The sequence below is a fragment of the Myotis davidii genome, unplaced genomic scaffold, assembly GCF_000327345.1.
Source record: "Myotis davidii unplaced genomic scaffold, ASM32734v1 scaffold378, whole genome shotgun sequence".
Taxonomy (NCBI): domain Eukaryota; kingdom Metazoa; phylum Chordata; class Mammalia; order Chiroptera; family Vespertilionidae; genus Myotis; species Myotis davidii.
The window spans coordinates 1221704-1233736 of NW_006290631.1; the positions used below are offsets into that span (position 1 = coordinate 1221704).

At 46.0% G+C, this 12033-nt stretch overlaps 1 protein-coding gene across 1 annotated transcript in view; it reads left to right on the forward strand.

Annotated features, from left to right (window-relative positions):
- Nucleotides 1-8004, forward strand: part of MYO5B (myosin VB) — a 137005-nt gene extending 129001 nt beyond the window's left edge. The window contains exons 37-41 of the mRNA XM_015563840.1: nucleotides 781-931; nucleotides 2321-2606; nucleotides 3717-3891; nucleotides 5202-5282; nucleotides 7478-8004. Coding sequence (XP_015419326.1) covers nucleotides 781-931; nucleotides 2321-2606; nucleotides 3717-3891; nucleotides 5202-5282; nucleotides 7478-7630 — 846 coding nt within the window. The 3' untranslated portion in view covers nucleotides 7631-8004. The remainder of the gene's footprint in view (nucleotides 1-780; nucleotides 932-2320; nucleotides 2607-3716; nucleotides 3892-5201; nucleotides 5283-7477) is intronic.
- Nucleotides 8005-12033: the final 4029 nt, after the last annotated feature.

Here is a 12033-nt window from a genome sequence, read left to right on the forward strand (position 1 = left end):
CCCCTCCCTGGATGACGTAAGCAGCATTAGGAAATGAGTTTGCATAACCCACCCCCGTCTGAGAGCACCTGGGACTCTCCAGGGACACCTGGAGACTGAATTTCCTAAGAGCCCTGCCTGGCAGTGCCTGCTGGGAGAAAGCCCAGTCGTCTGATGCGTCAGACTGTCTGCTATGCCAGCTGACAAAGTGTGTCCACTTTCAAGTGCACACACAGAACCACAGTCCATTTGCACAGGCTGACCTTGAGGCCCAGCTTTGGCTTCTAGCCACATGCGGTTCCTTGGCCTGCGGCCATCTGACCTCACTGTGTCATGCTCTGCTCGGGCCCAGCCTTACCTGACCGAGTCCCCCCTTCCCAGCACTGGTGCCCCGTGCACTGCACTCAGCCCGGGCCGGTAACACACTGCACATTCTCACTCCAGTCTCACCTGTGAGAACCCAGCTTGTGCCAGACACTCCCCTCTCCCCACGGGTCCCCTTGCCTTTCCTGTCCCCCTTCCTTCACGTCTCAGCCTCCACCCTTCCCGAGGGCAAGATGTGTGTCACTCAGCATAGCACAATGCTCAAAGCTTCTCTCTAGTCCATCTTCTGTGCCAGGACAGGGTTGATTGGCGCATTCTTCCGCCTGGGGTAACAGACTATATTCTGTCCCTGTCCCCCGTTGTCATGTGACATGGCAGGGACTCACAGCACATCAGGTAAACAGAGAGAGTGAACAGGACCCCTGCCAAGTCGGGCAGACCCCAGCCCCTCGATAAAGCCAGCCTCTCCCGCTACAGGGCTTCATGACGCAGAACACCGCCAAGCAGAACGAGCACTGTCTTAAGAACTTCGACCTCACGGAGTACCGCCAGGTGCTGAGCGACCTTTCCATCCAGATCTACCAGCAGCTCATTAAAATCGCCGAGGGCGTGCTGCAGCCCATGATCGGTAAGCTGGCAGCCGCTCTCCCGGGCTCACCACGGGTCTGAGGGGAGGGGGAGGTGTGGGGAGCCCTGCCTACCCTTAGGGAACTGGGTCTACTGGGCACAGCCCCCAAAAACCAGGACCGCCCAGTGAGGGCAGCTGCGAGGAGTGTGCCGCCTGCTCGAGAGGAGCTACGACATTGCCAACGCCTTCCCATCGGAGTCCATAGTGCCGGGGTGGAAAATATACATCGTTTCCCCTTATCTCTTCTTCTGTAGCACATGGTGTTATTCTTCCCCAAACAAATTTCCATAGGTCATAAATATAAGTTCAAAAGGCACAAATACATATGCTGTAAAGATATAGAATCCTCTTGCCCATAGAGATGCTTAATGTATGGGGAAAGGAAAGCATTAACTGTGTTCGTGTGAAAGAAAGCAGTGGTGAGCGCTCATGCAGCAACTGCGATTGAACACCCACTCTGTCCAGGGCAGTGCACCTGGGCATTTAACATGACACCCGAATTTAAAAAAAAAAAAAAAAAAAGCAGTTCTTTAAGGGAAAAGAATGACACTCGCTGTCCCATGCGGCTGGGGTGGAAATGGTCCCCGGGACCTACATGTCATGCTTTCCCCAGGTTCTTACAACATAAGTAGGTTCGAGGTGAATTCCAAGTAGGACAGAGTCCTCCATGCCGTCCAGAAGTATATCCCTGGATAAGGTCACTCTGAAGTCGCCCTCCTGTCTGAAATCTGCCCGTGAGGCACAGTGTGTTCTCACCGGACACTGGGAGAACGGGAATACCTCATGACTCAGGGTTACGTGACGGCCAGCAGCACCAGTTCTGGAGTCGGACAGGCCTGGCTTCAACCCCTGGCCCTGCCACTTCCTGGCAGTGTGGCCTCCGTACACTTCGGCTTCCTCAGCAAATAGGTAGCTGGGAGATGAAGAGAAACCCTGACCCTCAAGTACCCGGCTCGCAGTTGAGTGCTGTGCAATAGACGGGACCCTATGGTCTGCGTGTCGGTGGCTCAGGTGGAGGAGCTGTTTGGCCACCGGCAGGATCTCTGGGTCCAGGGCCAGGACGACACCCCCGTTGCTCACTTCTCAAACCTGGGACCCTTCACACAGAACCCAGTGCAGGAACAGAAGCAAGTTGGTACATGCCCATCCCCTCTGTCCCGTCCCCAGTAAATGTCAGTGAAAAGGTGGCCAACGGCTCCCTTATTCCAGAGAGACCGACACCTTAGAAATGTCTGTGCTGATGCTGTGGGTTGTGGGCATGGGGCCACTATACCCTGTGGTGGGTACCACTGCCACGGGCCTGGGTGCTAGAGGGCTGAATGGCCCGGACGCCAGATCTTGGGGGGTCTCGGGGGGCGGGCCGGCCTCTGTCATGCGCTCTCCTTGCAGTTTCGGCCATGTTGGAAAACGAGAGCATCCAGGGCCTGTCGGGGGTGAAGCCCACGGGCTACCGGAAGCGCTCGTCCAGCATGGCGGACGGGGACCACGCCTACTGCCTGGAAGCCGTCATCCGCCAGATGAGCGCCTTTCACACGGTCATGTGCGACCAGGGCCTGGACCCCGAGATCATCCTGCAGGTCTTCAAGCAGCTCTTCTACATGATCACGGCCGTGACGCTCAACAACCTGCTCCTGCGGAAGGACGTGTGCTCCTGGAGCACAGGCATGCAGCTCAGGTGGGAGCCGGCCCGGGGTCAGAGCCCAGACTCCTCTCTGCAAGTGACACCCACGTCCACCGGGCAGTCCTGTCCCAGTCAGCGTGCCCCTCACACCCCTCGCCTCTCATGTGCTGGTGAAATTCATCCAACACTGAGATGGTGACTTGGTAAACAAATTGGTTCAAAGCTTAAAGACATTGACATACTCTCACTGAAAGACTAAAGACAGTGTGGGTAGGTCCGAGAGAAAAATCAATGCGGTAAGTGCCAGGAAGGGTCACACAGAAGTGTAAGCACAGCGTGGTCCAAAAATAGGTCTACAGTGGTTCGTGTGGAAAATACAATAACTAGTGAATAATAATACAAGAATAAACTCTGTGTTTCAGGTACTCACAACTGTAAACCTCCTTTTGCTCCACCCTGTGTGTTTGTTAATATTAAATACTAAAGGCCCTGTGCATGAAATTTGTACACTGGGGGAGAGGGGGTCCCTCAGCCCGGCCTGTGTCCTCTTGCAGTCCAGGACCCCTTGGGGGATGTCCGCCTGCCGGCTTAGGCCTAAGCCTGCAGCCGGAGATCCCTCTCACAATCCTGGACTCTTCGCTCCTTACCACCCGCCTGCTCACTGCTCTTTAGTGCTGCCACAGAGGCGGGAGAGGCTCCTGCCACTGCGGCTGCACTAGCCAGCCGTCAGCCCGGCTTCTGGCTGAGCAGCGCTCCCCCTGTGGGAGCACACTGACCACCATGGGGCAGCTCCTGCATTGAGTGTCTGCCACCTGGTGGTCAGTGCCCATCATAGTGACCGGTTGTTCTGGTCATTCTGCCATAATGGTTGCTTGGGCTTTTAGTATATTAATTAGTTGTTTTAATTCAGTATATTTGATGCCTCTTTTCCCCATTAACTTATACAGCCCCTCTAGGTACTTCATGTTTTGTTTTAGGCACCTATCCATTCAACACAGTTAGAGTGCCAGGTGCTTTTCAAGCTTTGGCCCACGTGGGACAATTACAGTGAGGAGACTGATAACCGTAGTGGGTAGTGCTGAGGCTGCAGAGTACACACTGCAGGTGTGCTCATCCTGAATGAGGAGGGCCGCTTAGCTTACCGCACCCACTTTTACCTCCAAGGTACAACATAAGTCAACTGGAGGAGTGGCTTCGAGGGAGAAACCTTCACCAGAGTGGAGCCGTTCAAACCATGGAGCCCCTGATCCAAGCAGCCCAGCTCTTGCAGTTAAAGAAGAAAACGCCTGAGGACGCTGAGGCCATCTGCTCCCTGAGCACCTCCCTCAGCACCCAGCAGGTACGGCCACTGCCCCCCCCCCACTCCCACCCCTGCACACCCGTCAGGCAGCCACTCAGAGCCTGCCCAGCTGCATGCCAAGTCTGTTCTTGCCAGTGGGCGGCTGTTTTTCAGGGTTTCACTTCCAGTCTTTCTATCCCCTAATGATACCGGCCCTCGGGGAGCCAAAGAGTACTTTGGTCTGTGAAACGAGATGCCACTGCTTCCCACTGACTGCTTCCTCTTGTATACTTAGATGAGGTAGTAATTGCACAAACATCAACCTGAAGTACAAACTTTTTAAAAACACTCACACTGAAGTCTGGGATGTTTCTCACCTAGAAATTTAATTTTTTTTTTAAATTGGCAGCATCAGGCATTTGGCACTAAATAAATTGTTTTCTTACAAATTATAATTTCATTATGCTCATGCTTTCATTTAGAATCCATTTACATGTTTTAAATAAAATCATTAAGAACCCAGAGGCATTTAAGTGTTCCTTTCTTCCCCCTCCCCCCCAAAAATAGTATTTATGCTGGGACGGGGTTGCAGAGCTATTACTAGTGTATGAAAAGATAAGTCCTGTCCACACACAGGGGGACCCCACCCTTCCTCAAAATGAGACCAAGAAAATGGGACTTCCTGAATTAAATCATGTACCTTCTCCCTGCTCAGCACCTAAAGAACAGCAAAATCCAAACTAAGTAAATAATTCCTTTACCTCTTCCATGAACTACTAAAAGATGAAATAGCAAGCTCTTCAGAAAACTGCTTCCCTTCTATAAATGCACTGAAATTTTTCAAACTTTTTTCCTCCCTTTTAAATATATCAAGCTTATGTCCAAAACGCAACTACCATTGATTGGCACTGGGACATGCTACTTCCACCAAACAATTGATAGGCAGCCAAAGGTCATCCTCCATTCAAATAAGGAAAAAATCTGTTCCTTTATAAGTGATTTGGGGGGTGGGGGGAGGGAGGGGTGGCTAAACAAGACCTTTGTTTCCTAAGGTAAGATCCCCAGTACTCTTTTGAAGAAACCCTTAAATTATGAGTAGATAAGAGGCTGAGGATTTCAGGTTTCCGAAAATCCTCATGTTATAAGCCATAGAGCAGAGGGGAGGGGCTGGAGGAGATGGGATTGTGGTGAGAAGGCTCAGACCTACCAGGCAAGGTTCGGAACTCCTTCACTAACGGTGACTCCGGCCGCGCTCTGTTGTGGGCCTGTCTACAGAGGACTGGACTCATTCGTGTCCATGTCACGGTCCTTAACATTCAAGTTTCCTTATGTTCATTTAGCTCTCCGCTAACCGTTTTTTATTCCAACAGATTGTCAAAATTCTAAATCTTTATACTCCCTTGAATGAGTTTGAAGAACGAGTAACAGTGGGCTTCATACGCACGATCCAGGTGAGTTTTTAAATAATCAATTTTATAAACTCTTAGTCTAAAACTAATAAAGGAAATTGAAACTTTAGATATTTTAACCTTCCCTTTATTAATAAAATACTGGTTACATTATATGACAAAAGGCCTTACGTTCTTTAGGTAAATATAAACATGAACCACATCACTCATGAAAAACTTATTATATACACAGAAGACTGAACTTTTTTTTTTTTTTTTAATATATTTTATTGATTTTTTACAGAGAGGAAGGGAGAGAGACAGAGAGTCAGAAACATCGATGAGCGAGAAACATCGATCAGCTGCCTCCTGCACACTCCCCACTGGGGATGTGCCCGCAACCCAGGCACATGCCCTTGACCGGAATCGAACCTAGGACCCTTCAGTCCGCAGGCTGACGCTCTATCCACTGAGCCAAACCGGCCTCGGCCAGAAGACTGAACTTTTATAATCTCTGCCTCTCAGATTTTAGACACAGTCTAAGCATTCTTTCATTCGCCAACAGCATGTTTCCGAACTATAGTGCCAAGTGACATTAACAAAGCGAGCAGAAGGCTACCAACCCTATTCACGAATGGAACTAGAAATGTTCTTTTAAGAGAACAATTTGAGCTCTTCAGTCTTTCCTGTAAGGCTTATAACATTTGCCCTTAGGAATATGCTCAAAAGAAAACAGCAGGGAAATGGTTATTTAATCGGCCTTTAAATGATGGGATTTCTCACGTAAAGACGAGCTTCCTAAAGCTGAGCCCTGGGTGATTCTGGCTGAGTGCCTAACCTGTGGTGTGACTGTAGCTGATGGCATCCGAATGATGACACATATCAAGATTACACAGTGAACACTTCTCCGCTGTCTGTGGGAAACACCTCTTCAGCCAGTGAATTCGTGGCACACGAAACAAGGATAAAGAGAAATGGGGAAAGTGGTCAGGGCAGGGACAGGGAAGACGGATGAATGACTTTTAGCATGGTGCCTGAGTGGAGGATGGAGGCTGAAGGTCAAGGGAGGGAGGCCAAGTCAGATCAAAGGTTGTTCCCCACGTGCAGTGGGGAAAAGGCAGTGAGTTAGTAAAGATCCGGGCACAGAGAGAAGTGGGCAGGGACTCGCCACCGTGGCCACCCCAGCAGGCAGGGGCACTGATGGTGAGTCCCGTCACTAGGACAAATGTGCAGGTCACCGCTGAAAGGGGAGGAGGAGTTGGATGACAGAGAAGAAGCCACTGAAATATCTGACCCACTACTGATTTTTACACTTTACACAAACCAAAGTGCAAGGTTAGAAAGTCTTCATTGTTTTGAAAGGAACTGCTTATGAACTTACCAGGGCCCTGTTTACAAGAACAGAATTCAGACCAAAGGTGAAAGATTATGTGCCAAGTCAGACTTTGGGTTTGAATGGAGGACGGGGGAGAAAGGTACCTGGAGGTTGGTCGGATATTCTCTGAAGATATATGCACTCAGATTCCGAGTCTTCCTCAGCAGTCAAGTTCAGTATTTGGCAGTTCTATCAGAAACAAATTCTGTGCCCTGACCAGGTGGCTTGGTTGGTTTGAGCACTGTCCTATCCACCAAAAGGTTGCAGGTTCAATCCCCAGTCAGAGCGCGTACTGGAGGCAACTGATGGATGTTTCTCTTTCTGTCTCTCTCTCTCTCTCTCTCTCTCTCTCTCTCTCTCTCTCTCTCTCTCTCATCAATATAAACATATCCACTGGTGAGGATTTAAAAATTTGTTTGTTTTTCCAGCTATAGTTTTATGTTTTATTGCTCCCCACAGTACTCAGAGGAAATGGTGGACTAATCCACACTATCCTTCTATGTTTGTGCATGCCTTAGGTAGGATAAACACAAGTTGTCATTAAAGCAAACCATTTGCTAGGGCAGTATGGGCAGACTATGTAAACCTTTGAAAATGTTCATTTGAGGGGCTTGTTAAACTCATAAAGGATTCACAAAAGGGTTCCTGTGAAATGACGACAGGTACTTTGTGAATTTTAAATAATTAAATGTATACACACCTTTTGCTGCTGAGTTGTAATAACTTACATACGTTAGCTTTGTCCCATTTTTATACTGTCCTCTCACACCTTCACAATTTCTCCACGCCCTTTCATAGCAGAGCCTACTGATACATCTGACTGATGGGGGAACATATTGGTAGGTGTTGTAAGTATTTTACATGGTCTTGTCCTTTCCCTCAGGCACAACTTCAAGATCGGAATGACCCTCAGCAACTGCTGTTGGACTACAAGCACATGTTTCCCGTTCTGTTCCCCTTTAACCCGTCTGCCCTGACTATGGACTCCATCCACATCCCAGCGTGTCTCAATCTTGAGTTCCTCACTGAAGTCTGAACAACGCGCATTGCCAGCCTGGCTGGATTGGCAGCGAGAGCAAGAAGACGTATACAGTCAAGTGGCTTGAAGGGTCTGTTCAGGCTTTAAAAGTGGATCAAATCAGACACGGAGAGGATGTGCCGAGTGCTGCACCATAAGAAGGAGAACACAGCTGTCATTATTTTTTGTGCCTACTGCTCAGAATAAAAACACTTGAAGTATGGGAGATTTTTTGAAGTACGATTTCAGAATAAAGTTCACATTAGCATTTATACCACCAAGCAAAGCAGTCCCCGTGGCCATAAAAAAGGGGCCAGGCTACAAAATGGAAACTGCCTTCTTTTGATCTCTGCATATAACTGGAGAGTGTCCAAAATAAAATATTAAAACTACGTGAGTCACATAAATGGCCTGACACTGTCATATAGCGTGACGTCTCCCCAGGGTGACAAGCTATAGGTGTGGATGAGCTTATGGGGAAATGTTTTGAGAACAGGAATACGGGCCTGGGCCTTCTGAGAAGTTTCCCAAAGATATTTTTTAATGCCTGGTGATGCAGAGACAATGGTGTAACTGACCTCCGGACCAGACATTTTGAGTATTGGTTTCTGAAGCAAAATTAGATGAGGCAGTTCCTCATGTGCTCAACCGCTTTTGTGCAGTCCTGAGTCTATTGGAATTATGTTAAAAGGGCTGCTGTCCCAAACTAAGGATGTAAGCAAGGGGGAAAGACGTTCCCAATGCTAGTCCATGTACTTACTGAGTCAACCAAAACCTATATAAGCGAAAAGTTAGAAAAGAGTAGCAACTCTTTTATTTACAGATTAAGAACCAAACAAGTCAATGTGAAAGCCTTTAATCCCTTTCTGCCACGAAACCTCCAATGAGAACATCACAGAACGCACTGGTGATTCCAGATAACCCAAATAATACGGGAAAGCAAACCATCTCGAGGATCAAGTTGTTTGAAAAATGTTTGTAAAAATCAGTTCAAGAACTAAGTTATACAAAAGATCTTGGGGGTATTTTTTTTGTAAGTATTCTTTTAAAAGAGAGAATAACTTAAGCCAACTTTCTCTTTTCATGTTATTTTCAAATTTGCCACATAAAAATCATAAATATCTCTGCTCTGAAATAAAGATTAAAAGAGTATTTGATGATATTACAACAGATTTTATATGTTTGCTGCTTTCACAAATTTGTCGTCATCTCTTCAAAATCAGGCATTCAGTTAGAAAACCCTACATATATTCTTTACACCCGTGTTTTTACTATTTGTTCCATATTTCTGGTGAGAACAGTATGCTGTTTTCATGATAAGAACAGATGTTGTTTACAAATCATAGAGCCTCCATATTGAGTCAAGATAAGATTTCTCCATGAAATACACATAGAACACCCTGCCACACACCCACCGCTAACGCAGCCACTCATCTTAAAAGGCTCTTGGAAACACAACACACACCAAGCCCTAACCAATCAATCTGAGTACTGTGCTCTTACAGCTCAGCTTCCTCGGTCATTCTCCATGCCCACTGGGCAGAACAAGGCATAGCACCTGGGCAAAGACTGCTGACCACCATGCCCAAATCTGTCACTGACCTCACCCCCTCTACTGCCACATTCAACATCCTGGCTGCTCTTGGGTGTCTACTAGTATGCAGAGCTGAGCCTCTTTCCCAACTCCATGACATCACCTGACATCCATGACACACACCCTTTGACACACACACACTGTGTTTGGAAGGCCAGTCTAAAACCAATTGGGTCCATGGCTCCCTTTTTAAAAATATGTTTATTAAGTATTAGAGGCCTGGTGCACAAAATTTGTGCACTGGAGGGGAGGTCCCTCAGCCTTGCCTGAGTCCTCTCGCAGTCCAGGAGCCCCCGGGGGATGTCCGACTGATGGTTTAGGCTCGCTCCCAGCAGTCGGACATCCTTAGCACTGCTGCAGAGGTGGGAGAGGCTCCCGCCACCGCCACTGCACTCGCCAGCCATGAGTCCAGCTCAGGGCTTCTGGCTGAGTGGCACTCCCCCTGTGGGAGCACCCTGACCACCAGGGGGTAGCTCCTGCATTAAGTGTCTGTCCCCTGATGGTCAGTGTGCGTCATAGCGACCAGTCATTCTGCCGTTGTGTCGATTTGCATATTAGCCTTTTATTATATAGGATAATTTACTTTTTACTGCAATGTGTTTAAAACTGAGTCTCTCCTATAAGGACTGTCCTTACTCTTCAAGATAACCAAAAATGCCTTGTCAGAGAGTCAAGGAGTTTGAAAGCAGTGACTCCATAAACACAATGGTTTACTGTCCTTACATTCTGACTTACACCCTCATTCTCTCCATCTCTTTGGGTCACTGCCTCTCTGCTGTCACTGGTTAATCACCAGGTGCCAACAACTCACTAAATGAAAGCTTGGCAATTAGAATAAATGGAAAACGTATGAACGGTCCTCTACTTAGCCGAAGAAATGGCAGATTTAGTTCTCTTCTTCCAAAACATAAAGGTGTTTCACTGAAACTAAATTTATATATACTTAAAAACAAATTGCCTTTTATAGACCACTAACAATAAAACAATATAGTAGTTGGTTACTTAATGTTTAGATCTGCCCTATTTAACTTAGCACTTAGAGACTGGAATAAGCATCTTTAGAGAAACTATAATCTTTTGTTAGTATTTATATTTTTTTGCATTTTTTAAAGTCATTTCAACTCAAACTTTTTCCAACTTCATGAAATCAGTATTTTTAATTTAAATAACTTAATTCAGCATAAAGGTTTGAACTCTGTTCTAGATATCTGTCTTTACTTTTTAATATTTATAATTTATTTGACACTTCTCACTACGTGCCTTTAGCAGTTACTAAGATAACTGACTTATCACTTAGTTCTCTGAAGTAAGTGTTGCTGTGGGAAGAACTTTAATGCCTGGCATAACATCATGGTGAAGTTTTGTCTTTTAAAACATTAGAAGCATTTTAAAGATTATTTAAGAATCAAGTATCTATACATTAAACAAGTTGTGCTTTAAGTATTATATGGGACGTACCCATTTACCTATAGTAGTGTGTGTTATGTACATACTAAAGGCCCGATGCATGAAATTTGTGCAAGGGGCTCGGCCCTCGCAGCCCCAGCTTCATCCGGAAGGTCATCAGGAATGGTCATTCTGCTGTTCAGATGACTGGTCTAATTAGCATATTACGCTTCCATTATTATAGGTTAACTAGAGGCCTGATGCACGAAGATTCGTGCAAGAATGGACCTTCCTTCCCCTGGCTGCCGGCACCGCCTCCACTCCAGACCCGGAGCCACCTTTCTGCGCTGCCCAGAGGCCTAGAGCGGCTGGGGCTGTGTAGAACGCCATGGCAATGACGCAAGCGTTCCACACCACCCCTGGCCACTCAGTGCCTGTGTATGCAAATTAACCCACCATCTTTGTTGGGTTAATTTGCATACTCCTGATTGGCTGGTGGGCGTTGCAAAGGTACAATCAATTTGCATCTTTCTCTTTTATTAGTGTAGACACTTGTTGCTGAAGTTGGCAAGCATATTACTGACATGCATTCTCCCTGTCCATCATATCTGCAGTTCCACATATGGTACCTGGCAAGCAGACTAGACCCAAAGGGAAAGACTTTTTTTCTCTTTTCATGGAGCACGTCAATAGGAGTTTCTTCTCTTGATTTTCCTATACTAAATTTTAAGGCTTTTGTAAAAAAAAAAAAAAAGAAGAAGAAAAAGTGACAAAACTAGGAACTTGGAAAATTTAGAAAGATAACACTGCTACCATCAATTCATCAAATATTTACTTAGAACATTAAATAATGTGTTAAGATTATAGTAACAAATAAATTAGAATCCATTTCTTTGGCATACAGTAAATTTAATCATTTTCATATGTTGACCTAATTCTAAGGCAGCAAGGTTATCCTAAATTGAACTCTTATATAATGCCTGTATGACTAAACAGATATTAAAGTGTGACAGCATGGGGCAGGACCCTATAGTTTTTCCTCATAGAGTATTTCTCTGCGGTCTGTTTCTCAAATTAATTTGCTGCATGAGCCAAATATCCACAATTTACTTTTTATACACATTGGTGCCATAATTAGAAAACTAGGGGGTAATCAGAAAAATAGTGGTTTATGCCAATGATAATAAAACACAAGACTTTTTTCTCCTATTATAAAGGTCACTAGATACTAAAGACAGTTTTTCCTCAAAAAAAAAAATCTAATTCAGATAAAGGGGGCAATCAGAAATGAATTTAAGCTACTTTCTAAGGTGACACATATCAGAATAATCCAGATTTGTATATAACACTTTGCCACCAACTGATGTTTAGATGAAGGATTGCCTCTCTGACAGGGTGCACATATTCAGGAGTGAATCTGACATTGTAGAAGAAACACTAA